The sequence below is a fragment of the Protopterus annectens genome, chromosome 11.part0 (assembly GCF_019279795.1).
Source record: "Protopterus annectens isolate FY-2018-M chromosome 11.part0, PAN1.0, whole genome shotgun sequence".
In the NCBI taxonomy this organism is placed as follows: domain Eukaryota; kingdom Metazoa; phylum Chordata; order Ceratodontiformes; family Protopteridae; genus Protopterus; species Protopterus annectens.
Window position 1 is genome coordinate 1306443761 of NC_056745.1, and position 15517 is coordinate 1306459277.

General features: G+C 43.7%; 1 protein-coding gene across 2 annotated transcripts in view; it reads left to right on the top strand.

Moving 5' to 3' along the window:
• Positions 1–15517, top strand: part of CALU (calumenin) — a 450302-nt gene that overhangs the window by 257605 nt on the left and 177180 nt on the right. For both annotated transcript variants that reach the window (XM_044088629.1, XM_044088627.1), the window contains exon 4: positions 15302–15468. In XM_044088629.1, coding sequence (XP_043944564.1) covers positions 15302–15468 — 167 coding nt within the window. The remainder of the gene's footprint in view (positions 1–15301; positions 15469–15517) is intronic.

Below are 15517 nucleotides of genomic sequence, written 5' to 3' on the forward strand. Positions count from 1 at the left end.
AAAAAACGTATTTTTCTTATTACTGTAGTTAATTTTTCTGCTTCATTATGGCCGAAAAACCTTCAGGTTTAAAAAAAAAAAAAAAAAAAAAAAAGTAAAGATGGTGGGCATGAAATTCCACTGTCTAACACACATGATTCCTGCATGTATTGCTTGAGCTCAGCTCATTTAAGAGTCCTGCAGCATTTGTAAGGCCTTTAATCCATGGGCCTTAACAGACCACAAAAAATAAACCAGTTGTTAAAGGTTTATTGTCTACTGCTTTTTTGGAGACTTTATCTGGAGATCAAACCTCCAAAAAAATTAGATGAGTGCAGAAAAGCATAAATTGGACCCTTCTTGATCCTCCGCTCTTGGCTCTGACCAGAATCTTGAACCTTCTCGTAATGTGTTTAAGTGGTTTGATCCAAGTTCATTGGATCCAAAGGCTAAATCCTCTGATCCAACAACTTCTGATAAGATTTGCATCATCAGATCTGACATACTGTGAGACAAAGAATCACCCTAGGACCCCACTATACATTTCTAGATCCTGTACCTTCCCATCTGTCATCACCCTTCCTAGAGGAGATCCATCATTCTAGGACCCCTTCAGTGGCGGCCTCCTCTTCTTCCAGGAGTCGGACAGAAGCAGGTGCGGCTAGAATGATGAAATTTCTGTCCCCACAAATTCAGATGGGAGGTCTCATGGCTCATACCCATTGGGTCCAGAGACCTTCACCAGTACTACTCCACCTATTTTCGTTTCTTCTGCGATCTGACCATTGGCTTTGAAGCTCCTGGAACCATCTGTGTTGGATCCAATGATTGTTGTAATTTCTTCTGATACCTTCGAGTGGATCAAAGCCAGATTACTCTTGGAGCATCGCTACTAGGTCCTAGATGTTGGAGTAGACTCTAAAGTTGTTGAAGCGCTCTCTGCCCCTTTGTGCCTCGTCTTTGGATAGCTCTGTTCCAGCCTCTGCCTTGGGTGGCCTGCTTTTGTGGGTCAGAGGGAGCCGACAGTCCGGAAGCATGTCTTCTTGGCACAGTCTACCACCACCACTCCTCCCCAAGGCATTCTGCCTTTGAGGTAGTAGAGTGTTCTCTACTTCTAGAGGAAGGACCCTTTCCTCTCTGGGATCAGTCTTCCCAATCTCTTATGCCTTTATCGGTAGCTGCAACACACTGCACAGGGACAGCCAACCCAAAGTCTCCAGGCTACCCAACAGAGTATACTTGTATCTTCTGATACTACTTGGGCAGAGTGCTCCAGAGAAGTCCTTAAGAAAAAGTGCAAGAGGAGGCACTTTCTCAAGTCTGTTGCAGAAGATACCAATTTTGTGGGGGTCGTCAAGATCACCACCTGATGTCTCCTTTGGAGACCTCCTGGAGATCCGCAAGCAAAAGGGGTGGTTGGTCTACTGATGACACTTCCTAAGAGGAATTGGTAATCCTGGAAGCCTTTGGGTCTGGCCAATCTACCTCTTGGGTGACTCCGCCCACCGATGAGCTCCTTGACTATCTCTAGGCAGGTGAGGAAGGAACCCAGTGCAGTTGACCCAATCCCCAAGAATGCAGACATGCTCCTGGCATCACTGAAAGGAAGAGAATTTTGGAGCAAAGGAGTACCAGTAGATGCCATGGTCGATGCAGTGGCCACAATGAAGGAACTCTCTGAACAGAGTTTCTGTCCATCTCCCTAATGGAGTCCAGGGAGTTGGACGGATTTGGGAGGCAAGTATATGCTTCAGCAGCATTTTTGCACTTGCGTTTCTGGATTATTTGGTACACTTCACCAGATTTCAGAGGATTTGGTTAAAGAACTGTCCAGATCTCTCTCCGGGACCATTACTTCTGAAGCAGGGACAGCTATTGCCTCACAGCTGGCTACCCTACAGTCCATCTTGAATTCATTAATGAGGCTCATTTCACATGCAGATGAAGGTACCTTAAAGGCAGTGAGTTCCGGCATTTCCATTAGGAGACTTGCTTGGATGTGCCTGTGTTTTCATGAAGCCCTTAAAGTCCTCCTCTATCAGTGCTGCTTTTGACAGGAGTTCTTTGTTTGACCTCAGAGTTAGAGACCCTATCCAAGTGTGAGAAGGATGGGTATGACCATGTCTGCAGTAGGCGTATGATTTTTGACCAAAGAGCCTTATCTAGAAATCAGCGAACTGGTTGAAATATGTGGTTCAAAAAAGCCCTGGGTCCTTTCCATGACACAAGTGAAGATAGTTCCCCCTGGCATAGAGGGGGGAACTCTAATGGGAGAAGCCACCCCCTCAGCAGAGGAAGCCTGCAGAATCAAGGATCTAGGGACTTTTTCTGACAGATCAGCCAGCACTCCTAAAAGGAGGCCTGATTATCCACCTCTGGAGGCAGTCTGGGGTAGTCTATTCCTGCACCAGAGGACCTGACTAGACATTACAGAAGATGCATGTTTGCAGAGGATTATTTCCAGAGGTTATAAAATACTCACCCTGCCCCCCCTCCCCCAAACCATAGACAAAACTCCTGATGTTCTACCCAGTCAGAGGAAAGTAGCAGCACTGGAGATAAAGAAGCTGATAGTCATCTAAGAAGTCCCCCCCCCCCCCCCATCCCCGACCAGGAAAAAGTCCAGAACTTGCAAGGTTTTTTTTAGTGCCAGAGAAAACCTGGGACTGGAGACCAATCTTGATTTTGGCAATCTGAACAAATCAGTTCAGTATGCAAGGTTCCGGATGGTCAAGGGTTCAGTTCATTTGCTCAATAGATCTTCAGGATGCATACTATCACACAAAAATAAACTGGCAGTCCAGGAGGTACCATGTTTCCGTCCGGGAACCAATCATTACCAATTCAGAGCTCTGACCTTTGGCCACACCATGGCCCCAGGGTGTTCACCAAATGCATACCAATAGTAGCAGCTCACTTGAGACTGCAGGGTTTTCTGTACTTGGATGATTGGCTCATAACTGCTCCAACCAGTTATCTTCTGATAAAAGCACAAGATTATGCACTCCAGCTTTGCTGTCGTGTAGTAATTACTTTCAATCATAACAAATCTTAGCTAAAGTTCATTGCAGCCATGTTTAGTAAGGTATCAGTGACAGCCTCCCTTCCATTATCAAGAGTACAAACTATTCAAAGTCAAGTCAAAAAGATCATTCAGAATTCTTTTCTAATACTTCGATTGATTCTACAAACGTTGTGGTCAATGTCTGCTGTGATAGTTCTGGTTCTATTAGCAAGATACCACATGAGAATTCTTCAATGAACACTAGCAAACTCCTGTGGTCTCTTCTGCACCAGCCTGTGTCCACCAAGATCAGAATAGCTCAGGCATTCAAAAAGCATCACTTATGGTGGATTTGTGCAAAGATCTGATATTACAAGGCTTTCCCTTCATTCTTTCTCAGCCCAAAGCAATAGTGACCATGGACAAGGCTACTACAGCAGCAAAGGCAAAGTCCAAAACACCACTAAAGACAAGGAAACAAGTGCAGCATTCTCCAGAACAGTCATCCATGCCAAAGAAACAGATGCTTAAAATGGCCGAAGACCTTATTACTTTTAATCAGGGGCTCCTATCCCCCTCCTGACAAAAGGCCTAGGCAAGACACTGATTCCTCTGATCAGGTTTCCATTTCCTCTGATTCTTCTGATCAGGGCTATTCTCTCCCTCCCTATGAGGATTCTGATGCTGAAGAGTCCATTCCTTCAGCCTCACCGCCTGAGGATTATTCTTTTGGGGAACCCTGCACACTGAGGGAGCATTTCCATTGGGAGAGCCAGGATTACTCAGAATCCAAGAAAAGGCTCAGAGATTTCCTTTTATTACCTCAGCACAGGCCCCTGGCTAATACCCCCTGTGCTTGATATTGTAGATGTTTTTTCTGAATCCAGTGCGTCTCCAGATTCTTTACCCCCTGCACCAGTAAAGCCAGACAGGTACTACAGGGTCCCTGGCGCTCATAAATGTCTTTACAAAAACCCCGCTGCAGACCCAGAAACAATTTCTCAGGGTCCTAAAGGGGTTAAAGCTTCCACTGCCAAAAGTCCTGTCCCCTCTGATAGGGATTCCAGATCACTGGACAGATGGGGGAAAAAAGTTTACACTTCTGCTACTTTAGCTGTAAGAGCTTTAAACTGTCAGTTTCACATGCTTAAATATCAACAGTATCTCATGTCCTTGTTAAAGCAGAAAATGGTACTAATATAGAAAGTCCTGACAGTAAAGAAATGCAGGATTTATTGCATGCGGTTGAACAAGTGGGCAAGCATACTCTGCAATGTGGTTTTGATTCATTAGAGGCTTCTTGTAGAGCCGCAGTTACAGGCTCAGTTATTCGAAGACGTGCTTGGTTGAAAGAACAAAGTTTACCTGACCATGTTAAAGTAAAATTATTGGATGCTCCACTACAGCGTGATGGCAGAAGGTGTTAAAGAAAATGGGGGATAAAGCAAAGTCAATGCAAACTGAGATTTCTTATAGGTTCAACCACCTAGATTTAGCAGAAACTGGCCTTCAAAAAATTGGTCCTTTCCAGTGTCACAGGCCACAAAGAGGCAGATACAGACGCCCAAGAGGCAGATCTCAGCCCCAAGGCTCCTACAGACCTAAACAATGGGGTGCTTCAAGCCCCCAAAGGAGGAGAAGACTAATCACAACCTTATAAGAAAGTCACAATGGCTTCCCTCTGCAAATGCCAAGCTCATACCAGAAGACAGCACCCCTAGGGGGAAAGCTAGCACTTTTCTCAATTAATTGGCACATGATCACACAAGACCAATGGGTGCTGAATATAGTTTCTCAGGGGTACAGGCTCCACTTCCAAAACCAAAAGGTATGCCAAACCTGCCACAAAACCAATGGCAGAGGCACAAAAACAGATTGCTGCTCTTATGGATATGGGAGCTATTCAGAAAGTTCCACAAGAAGAACAGGGACAAGGAATTTTACTCAAGACTTTTCTTAGTACCCAGAAAAGACAAAGCCTGGAGACCAATACTGGACCTGTCAATACTAAATACCTTCCTGGATGTTCCAAAATTCAAAATGTAAACACTTCACTTTCTGCCCGTGCTGAGCAAGGAGGCTTGGCTAGTTACTTTGGATCTCAAGGAGGCATACCTGCATGTCCCAATCAGACAATCGTGCAGAAGATACCTCAGATTTATAGCAGGCTCAATGCATAACCAATTCTCTGCACTGCCCTTTGGCTTATCTACTGTGCCCAGGGTCTTCACAAAATCCCTGGTACCAGTAATTGCATTTTGCAGACAAAAAGGAATCCAAATATATCCCTACTTGGACGACTGTCTTATTCAAGCAGAGAGCAAGGACATTCTTCTAAAGCACCTGGCGTTTAAAAAGATTGCTAATTTGCCTAGGGTACACAGTAAATGAAAAGAAATCAAAACTAGTGCCCTCTCAAGAGATAATATTCCTGGGTGCAAGCTTAAATACAACTGCCCAGATGGCTTATCTCACACCAGACAAAGGCAACTGACTCATTGCTTTCAAATGATGGCAACAAAGACCCAGCTCCCTGCAAGAAAAATTCTGCAGGCCCTGGGTTTCATGGCATCCTGCATTCTACTAATTCCATATGCAAAACTGCATATGAGGAAACTACAATGGTATCTAAAAAGTGTTTGGTCTCAGCATTGTCGCAGCCTAGAGACAATCGTAACCTTGATTCCCTGCCTACAACAGGAGTTTCGATGGTTGTCCCAGGCCTGTCACCACAACAAGGGACAGCCTTTCACCTTACCTACAGCCAGGCAGACTATAACAGATGCATCGTATTATGCCTGGGGAGCACATATGGCAGGAAAGTGTATTCAGGGCACGTGGACCAAGGAACAAATGCGTCTTCACATCAATCAAAAAGAGATGCTAGCTGTACAGAATGCCCTGACAGCCTTCAAGGACCTATTACATCCAGGGCAACTATTAATAAAGACTTGACAATACCACAGTTATGTGGTACATAAGTAAGGGGGCACATATTCCTACCCCCTATGCAGACAAGCCATGACTTTGTGGAACACAGCACTGACCTACCAGGTACATCTGCAAGCACAATTCCTGCCAGGAACAAAAAATACACTGGCAGACTAAGCAGAAATCTCCTGGATCCTCATGAATGGACGCTAAATCCACAAGTATTCAACATGATAACAAGGGAATGGGGACACCCAGACATGCATCTTTTTGCCTCCCCTTACAATTGCCAAATACAGAAATTTTGCACAAGGATTTATCACTCTCAAGCATGGAAAGTGGATGCTCCATCATTCAGTTGGAAAAACCCGAGTCAATGCCTTCCCTCCGATGCCTCTTCTCACCAAGGTGCTTCTAAAAGTCAGACAAGAGGCCAAAAATGATCCTGATTGCACCAGACTGGCCACACCAGCACTGGTACCCAATCCTAAAGACAGTCTCAAGGACCACCTTGGCCTCTACCTCGCTCATCTTCTGACACAGCAAAACAATCTGATTCTGCAGTCAGCTCAGAACCTTAAACCTGCCAGCATGGCAGATAATGTAGCCACTCAGACTGCACCTCTCTAAAGTTGTTATGGATGTAATTTTGGAAGCCAGGAGGCCCAGCACTAGGAAATCTTATGCAGAAAAATGGAAGAGATTCTGTACTTGGAACCAGGCACAAGGGCTGGTCCCTAATATACCTCAGATTTTGCAATACCTGACTGAGATGCTGGACAAAGGCCTATTTTTTTTTCATCTATTAAAATCCATGCCTCTGCCATTTCAGCTCATTACAATACGGATCCTCCTCTTTTCTCACATCTTATGCTACAACAGTACCTTAGAGGGGCAAAGAATACAAGACCCCCTAGGAGAGCACCAGTACCTACTTGGGACCTCAGTTTTGTTTTGGAAAAACTAACACTGTCTCCATTTGAACCAGCCAGCACAGCTGATCTAAAATAGCAATAACTTCAGCAAGAAGAGTCTCAAGAGTTACAGGCATTGATGGCTGTGGAACTTTCCTCATCTTTCATCGGGACAGGTTTCTCTCAGGACAAACCCAACATTCATGCCAAAAGTTGTTTCCAATGTGGCCTTAAATCAAACCATTCATTTGCCTACTTGCTACCCAAATCCCCAGAACAAAGGGGAAAGACTTCTGCATGCTTTGGATATAGACAGGCAGCTACGATTCTACTTGGACAAAACAAAAGCTTTCAGAAAAACTGAGCAACTGTTTGTAGCATATGCTGCAGGATCACAAGGAAAGCCTATTACAAAGCAAGCAATCTCCGAATGGATAGGACACTGCATCCGCTTCTGTTATGCACAACATGGCAAATCTGTGCCTAAGGGCATTAGGCCTCATTTTACCAGCGCAGCAGCCACTTCAGCAGCTTTCCTTAGAGGGGTACCAACCAAAGACATATTGGAAGCTGCAACCTGGAGTCCAGTGCACACTAAGCACTACCACCTACCTCTCTACTCAAAATCCAGAGCAAGCTTTGCCACTGCAGTTCTGCAAGGCTTGTTAGCCTTGCCAAATCCAATCTAGACCCAGCCACCCAACCTCAACTTTGGGATTCTACCCAAGTGTAATGACTGCAACAGTGAAACACGATGAACATAGTACAGTTGTGTACCTACCATAAATGTAGATGTTAGTGTATTCACTGTTGCAGTCCAGGTTATCCACCCACCATCCCCCTCTTTGCTGGGACTGTTCTGTACTTCTCAACTCTATGCAACCTATGTAGTGTATTTGCTTGTAGATGAAGGAAATGTTTATAGTAATGTATGCATGGTGGTTTGGCATATTTTATCTTTTCAGCCTTCCTATCTGGGGGCACCTGACATTTGGGGCAAGAAAAACTGAAGAAAATGGCGTCTAATGCAACTTTTATACCCCTGGCGCACTGACGTCAGGGAAGATGCGACAGCAACCGCCGCCGGACCAAGACTTTGGAACTCGGGCCGACTACGGGTCGCCTGCCGGCAGGATAACCCCAAGTGTAATGACTGCAACAGTGAATACTCTCTAACATCTACATTTATGGTAGGTACACAACTGTACTTTGTAAGGCATGCATTTATTTTTATGTAGGTAAAACTAAGGGGACACAAGAATTTTATGAGCACTATTACAATATTGCAAGTTGCAATCACAATAATACATTATACAAACATTCATTAAAATGTGAAACTTGTTTTTTTGACTTGAAGATAGACACTTTGAATATAAGGGGAGGTTTATGGGAATGGGTGGAAAGTATCGAGTATAGAGAAACATTCTGGCAGATACATTTACAGGCTAATGAAAAGCCAGGTTTGAATGACCGAATATCTATTATGCCATTATTAAAAATGAGAGCAGCTAGATTATGAAAGTAAATTGTGACACTTTATATAGCTACATAAATAAATTTATAGCACCACTTGTGTGTTCATTTGTTTGTTATAAAATGGTCTGAGAGATTTATTTAAGTGTATTTTTATACATTTTTTTACAACTTTTTTTTGCAAACATTGCACTAGGCACTTTTAGGGCAGTTTATGTATATATGCTAAAAGACTCAAAGGCTAGATATTTAAAGATTTTTTTAGATTTGGTATTTAGTAATGTAGAATGTTAAATATTTTTTGTCAGAGGCCAGCAGAGGATTACAAATTTATATTATAAACAGAATTCACAAGTAAACATTTTTGCATAGATCCAATCCTTTTTTGTAAAAAATAAATAAATTAAAAAAAAAAAACGATAAACCATTCAGTCAGTGTGTTTTTGTGGGTGGATATATATTGTGTTGGTACTTTGAGATTTGTGCATTAACAATTTGATTTTAACTAGCTACATAGTAAAAGGAAGTTAAATTTATTTTGGAAGCTATGTTTTATACTGTTGATATAAAAGGAGGAACTTACTATGAGAATTATAGGAAGCCTTGGTATTGTAAAGGACAAAAAACATGGTGAATAATGTTAAAGCATTTAAAAGGAGCTGTGTTCGTGCTTTGCTGGTAATTACGGTGGATTAGTGAACTGCTTCCTTTGGTTGCGGTCAGCATCTGCACCTCCGACAGTTATTTATTAACTTTTTATTTTTCTAACATTGGTATGTTAAGTAATTCCATCTGAAAGTTTTTTTGCCTGTTGCCTTTCTGTATGGTGGTCGTAATGTCTGAGTCTATACGTGTCAGTCTGTATACTTCCTTAACAGCTGTCATAGGGATCCATCTCTCCCCTCTTTAAGACAGTATTGTAAATTAGTCTTTCTGAAGTGCTTAGCATTATTTGCTCTGGGTTGCACTAGGAGCCACGTTATTCTCTTTCAGTGGAGTTTATGTACAAGCTAAAACTGCAGTGTGTTCGTGTTTCACTGTTGCAGTCATAACATTTGGGGTTATCTGCTTGCAGTAGCCCTCAGTCGGCCTGATTAACAAAGTCTTGGGTCCTGTGTTGGTTGCTGTCTTTTTCCATGACGTGTGGTATAAAACATGCAGCCGACACCATTACATCAGTCTTTCTTGCCGTGCGGTGCCCAAAGCAGAAGCAGTTTCCAAGTGCCGGTCGGCAGACTCCTGAAATTTGAATTTTCAAGTTTCAGAGCCGAAGTCTTCAACTAAAAGCCAAGAACACCGTTGGGGAAACTTTCTAGCTCTAAACCAATGTCAGTAAAAATAAACTGCATTTCTTGTGGAAAGCAAATACCTGCTAAAGATGTTCATTCATACTGTATTCCTTGCCTAGGCTCTGACCACTACGTACCTCGCTGTCTGTTTTTGTGCCTTATTTAAACCACGAACTGTCTGTTGGTATATTTTCGCTTCTAAATATTTTGGTGCTAGGTTCAATTATTCTACGTCTTCAGTAAGCCATCCGACTACCGAAATTCCGAAAAAAAAACAGATAGACAGGCCGCCTAGGTCCAAAGCTGCCAGTGACGCTTCTCCCAAGCCAGTTGCCAGTTTGCCGGTACTCAGGTGCTTTTGCAGCCCCTGATACCCGCCACTTCAGATTCGCAGGCCTCTGAAACCCATTTTGCGTCCGGTATGCCACGAGATGCTTCAACTGTGGAACCTGCGGTTGTCTCTACCTTGGATGGGTCTGGAGCCGCTGTGCAGGCACCAGCATCTGAGGGTGTATTCAGGCCTACTGCCTTGCGGATTAAACCAACGCCATCTTCTTCAAGGCCTAAAACTTGAACAATGCCTAAAAAACTGACGCCCAGACTGCATGGTCAGGCCTCTATGCCTAAAAAACAAATAAGAATGGCTGAAGACCTTATTACTTGGGGAAGCCATCCTTCCCCCCCTCTAAGAGACCTAGGACTGAGTTTGCTAATGATACTTCTGACCAGGATTCTGAATTTTCTGTTTCCTCTGATGACCAGGATTTACCCTTATCTACCTATGAGGATTCTGATACTGAGGACGCTATTCCCTCTGCCCCCCCCCCCCCGAAGATTTCTCTTTTGGTGAAACCTTGCATACCCTCGGGGAACATTTTCGTTGGGGAAAGTCAGGATTTCTCTGATTCTAAAGAGGCGTAGGGATTTCTTACTCCTGCCCCAGCACAGGCCTTTAGCCATAGCTCCTGTACTAGACATTGTTGATGCCTTTTTGGAATCTAGCTTGGCCCCTGATTCTTTACCTTTTGCTCCCAGAAAACCTGATGGATATTGCAGGGTCCCTGACTCTCAAGTTCCTTTTCAAAAGTCCTACTGCGGATCCTGAGATAATTTCACAGGGACCCAAGGGCATTAAAGCTACTACTGCCAAAAATCCTACCCCCTCTGATAGAGACTCCAGGGCGTTAGATGGGGTAAGAAGGTGTACACTTCTGCAACTTTGGCCATTAGGGCTTTAAACTGCCAGTTTCATATGTAGAAGTATCAGCAGCATATTATTGGATTGCTTAAACAGAAAATGATTCCTGATTGTGCTGAAAGTAAGGATTTACAGGATTTACTGCATTCAGCTGAACAAGTTGGAAAACATAGTTTGCAGTGTGGTTTTGATTCACTAGAGTCCTCTTGCAGGGCTGCTGTAACTGGGTCTGTACTTAAGGCATGCTTTGCTTAAGGAGCAGTCCTTGCCAGATCATGTTAAAGCATAATCACTGGATGCTCCCTTAAATCAGGACTGCCAGTTTGGCAACAAGGCAGAAGAAGTTCTTAAAGATGGAGGAAAAAGCTAAATTTATGCACATTGTTAAAGATTTCTTAAAAGTACAACCTTCAAGGTTTAGTAGACATTGGCCTTAAGAGAATTGGTCCTTTCCTGCCTCTTCCAGACCTTCAGTCCAAACCCTGATCCAGCAGAGCACCCAGGCTACGCAGAGGACTAAGCAGTGGGGGGCTTCCACTTCCAAATCTGGGAGTAATAAAACTCCTCCCTATGGTAAACTGCCTCAATGACTTCTTTTTAAAACTTACAAGCACTTCTCAACTGACCGCCTCCTTTTGGGGGGGATTGCTCTTAATGCAAAGAACTGGGAACTCATTACCCAGGACAAATGGGTTTTAAATAGTGTCCCAAGGATAAAACTTTCATTCCACACGTTACCAACACCAAGCGGGTGGCCAGATCTACCCCCCAATCAGTGGGCAGAGGCCCAAAAGCAAGTATGTTCTCTCAAGCACAGGGGATATTCAGTTGGTACCAGAAGAGGAAAAGGGACAAGGTTTCTGCTAGAGACTTTTCCTGGTACCCAGAAAAGACCATTCATGGCATTCTATCCTGGACCTGTCTACTCTAAAACACTTTGGTGATTCCAAAATTCAAGATGCTGACTCTTCACCCATTGCTTCCTATGCTAAGCAAAGAGGCCTGGTTGACCAACAAGCATACCTGCAATTCCCAATCGGGGAATTTTGCAGAAGATACCTACGCTTCAAAGCAGGCTGCACGCACTATCAGTTCTCTGCACTGCCCTTTGGCTTATCTACTGTGACCAGGGTATTCACAAACTGTCTAGTTCCAGTCATTGCATTTTGCAGGCAAAGAAATATTCAAATATACCCATACCTGGATAATTGTCTAATTCTAGCAGAAAGCCACAACGTACTTTTCAATCATCTGGCCTTTGTACAAAGGGTGCTAACTTGTCTGGGGTACACCCTAAACAAAAAGAAATCACAACTGGTACCCTGTCAACAAATTATATTCTTATAAGCTTGGGAGCAAGCTTAAATACAATTTTAGATGGCTTTCCTCACGCCAGAGGAACATTCATTTGACGACCCACATCAAACAAGTGACCACAAAAACCCTGCTATCTGCAAGGCAAATACTACAGGCCTTTGGGGTTCATGGCCTCCTGCATTCTTCTAATTCCATATGCAAGACTGCATATAAGAAAACTACAATGGTATCTTAAAAAGCCTATGGTGTCAACATTCTCAGGATCTAGAAGCAATGATTCCCATCATACCTTCCCTACGCCTAGAGTTCTTTTGGTTGGTAGAGGCCTGCCACCAAAACAAGGGACTACCATTCACACTACCCCCTGCCGCCCCAACCCTAATAGACGCATCAAACTATGCATGGGGGGCTCACCTGGCAGGGAAATGCATTCAGGGCAAATGGAACCCAAGTCAAATGCACCTGCATATGTATCAAAAAGAAATGTTAGCTGTACAGAATGTTCGGACAGCCTTCAAGGACCACATTCTTCCAGGACAATTGATGGCAAAGGCGGGCAGTACCACTGCTACACATTCTTACCCCCTCTACAGACTAGCCATGGCATTGTGGAACACAGTCTTGAGCTACCAAGTGCATCTACAAGCTCAATTCCTGCCAGGAAAGCTAAATACAATGGCAGACAGACTAGGCAGAAACCTCATGGACCCACAAAACTGGAAACTCTACATGTTGACAAGCAAATAGGGGGCCCAGGTATAGACCTCTCTGCCTTCCAGAACTATCAATTGGACAAATTTTGCACAAGGACTCCCCCCAAACAAGCTTGGAAAGTGGATGCTCTGTCTTTCAGCTGGAAAAACCACAAGCTTGAAAAGTGGATGCTCTGTCCTTCAGCCTTTCCTCCACTGCCTCTGTGCTCTAAAGTACTGCTAAAGATCAAACGAGACAAACAAAAGACCATTTTGATTGCACCAGACTGGCCAAGCCAACACTGGTAACCCCTCTTGCGCAGTGCGTCACTTGGCCCCATGGCACATGCTTCACACTCCTACCCTGTTGTCAGCAGGAGAACCATATTCTGCATCCTCAGCTTCAAACATTGAACATAGCAGCCTGGCTAATTACCTAATCTCTCCTTTACCATCCCTCAGTAAACCAGTGATGGATATCATTTTAAGGCAAAGAGGCATAGTTATAGAAAAGATTCTGTGCCTGGAACCAATCTCGAGGGATGAGCACAGCAGTGCCCAATTTACCTCAGATTTTATAATACTTAATGGAGGTGTTTCACAAGGGCCTGTCTTCTCCAAAATTCACACCGCAGCCATTTCAGCTCATAACACAGAATTTTCCCCTCTTATCTCGCCCATTGCTCAAGCAGTTCCTCAGAGGGGCTAAAAATTTAAGACCACCCAGGAGAGCTCCAACTCAAGACTGGGACCTTAAGTTTGTATTGGAGAAACTCACTCTTCCTCCTTCTGAGCCAGCTGCTCCTGCAGATTTAAAATTCCTTTCTTGGGAAAACAGCTTTCCTTCTAGCAATCACTTCAAGAAGGGTGTCTGAATTACAGGCCCTTATGGCAGTGGAGCCTTTAATCATCTTTCATGCTGACAGGGTGTCCCTCAGGCCCAATCCCTCTTTAAGGGCCACACTGGATACCAGCTTGGGCATGAATCAGTCCATTCATTTGCCAACCTTCTTTCCTAATCCACAGAACAAAGGGGAACGGATACTGCACTCCTTAGATGTGCACAGACAACTTGGATTCTACCTGGACAGGACTAAACCTCAAAGGAAATCTGAACAACTGGTGGCTTTTGCTGCAAGGGCAGAGGGGAAGGCTATTTCAAAGCAAACCATTTCTAAATGGCTAAGCCATTGTATTCATTTCTGTATTCATTTCTGCTATAAGCACCATGGAAAACCTATCCCACAGGGGATCAGACCCCCCCCCCTCAACCAGGGCTGCATCTACCTCTACAGCCTTTCTCAGAGGCATCCCTACCAGGAACATCCTAGAAGCTGCTACCTGGAGTTCTGTACATACTTTCACCAAACATTATCATTTGCCAATTTTCTCTAAATCCAGAGCTGGCTTTGCCATTGCAGTCTTGCAGGGCCTTATAGCTGGTCCTAATGCTATCTAAATTCCTCCTCCCGTCTTTAGCTTTGGGAATCTACCCAAATGTAATGACTTCAGCAGTGAAACAGAGAACGTAGCACAGTTATGTACACTTACCATAAAAGTAGATGTTCGAGTGTATTCACTGTTGCAGTCCTGGTTACCCTCCCTCCAGCCCCCTTACTACTTTCGGCTGTACCTCTACTCTCCTTTGCTATGCTTAAAAGCTTTTTGTATTTGCTTTTTTATTGGAGGTATAACCTTGTGTATTTATAGATTTAATTGCTTCCCATTAGGGGGGCACCTGACATCTGTGGCAAGAAAAACTGATGTAATATAATTGGTTGCATATTTTATACCCCCTGATGACCTGATGTCACGGAAGAGACTGCAGCTGATGCAGGACCCAAGACTTTGTTAATCAGGCCAACTGTGAGGGCTGCTGCAAGCAGATAACCCCCCAAATGTGATTACTGCAACAGTAACTACACTCCATCTACATTTTATGGTAAGTGTTCACAACTGTACTTTTTGTTTTCAGCAGATTGGAGTAGCTGGTTATTGTATGGGGGGTAGACTGTGCTCTAGTTTTGGGTTCAGCAAAAGTTTTTTCCTATAGCTTCTCAGGAGTCTGAGAACTGATGTGATGCTTTGTAGCAGTCTCTAGCTGATGAAACTGCACTTTGCCAGTTTGAAGGTTAGGCTAGGATACTAGATATTTCTGTTGGTCCATTACTGTGAATGTTTCTTGCAGGGCATTGATTTATGAAAGAGTAGGTGAGCTTGCCTCTTCCACTTATTTCATTATGCTAGCTGGCTGTGTTTGCTATCTGTCTGTGTTAATTGAACTCTGAGCACTGCCAGTCTGCACCATGAAAATGGTCTAAGTGAATTGCTCCTAGTTAGTGTTCAGGTGACTGAAGAAAATCCTGTACCTGTATATAAAGTTGTAGTTCCAGCTTCTCTGTTAATATTTATCAGTTTGTAAATGCATTATGCCTTCACTTTACTCAGTATTGATGACGTTCATATAACTTGGGAAGTGAAATATTGGCTTCTGCACCCCTTAGATGATCCTGACCCAGAAGATGGGTTCAACTACAAGCAAATGATGACAAGGGATGAACGCAGATTCAAAATGTCTGACAAGGACGGTGATGGTGTTGCTACTAAAGAGGAGTTCACAGCCTTCCTGCATCCAGAAGAATATGATTACATGAAGGATATTGTAGTGCTGGTAAGTAATGTGGTTTAACAAATGTTAAATGTTTTCACTGGTGGAGTTC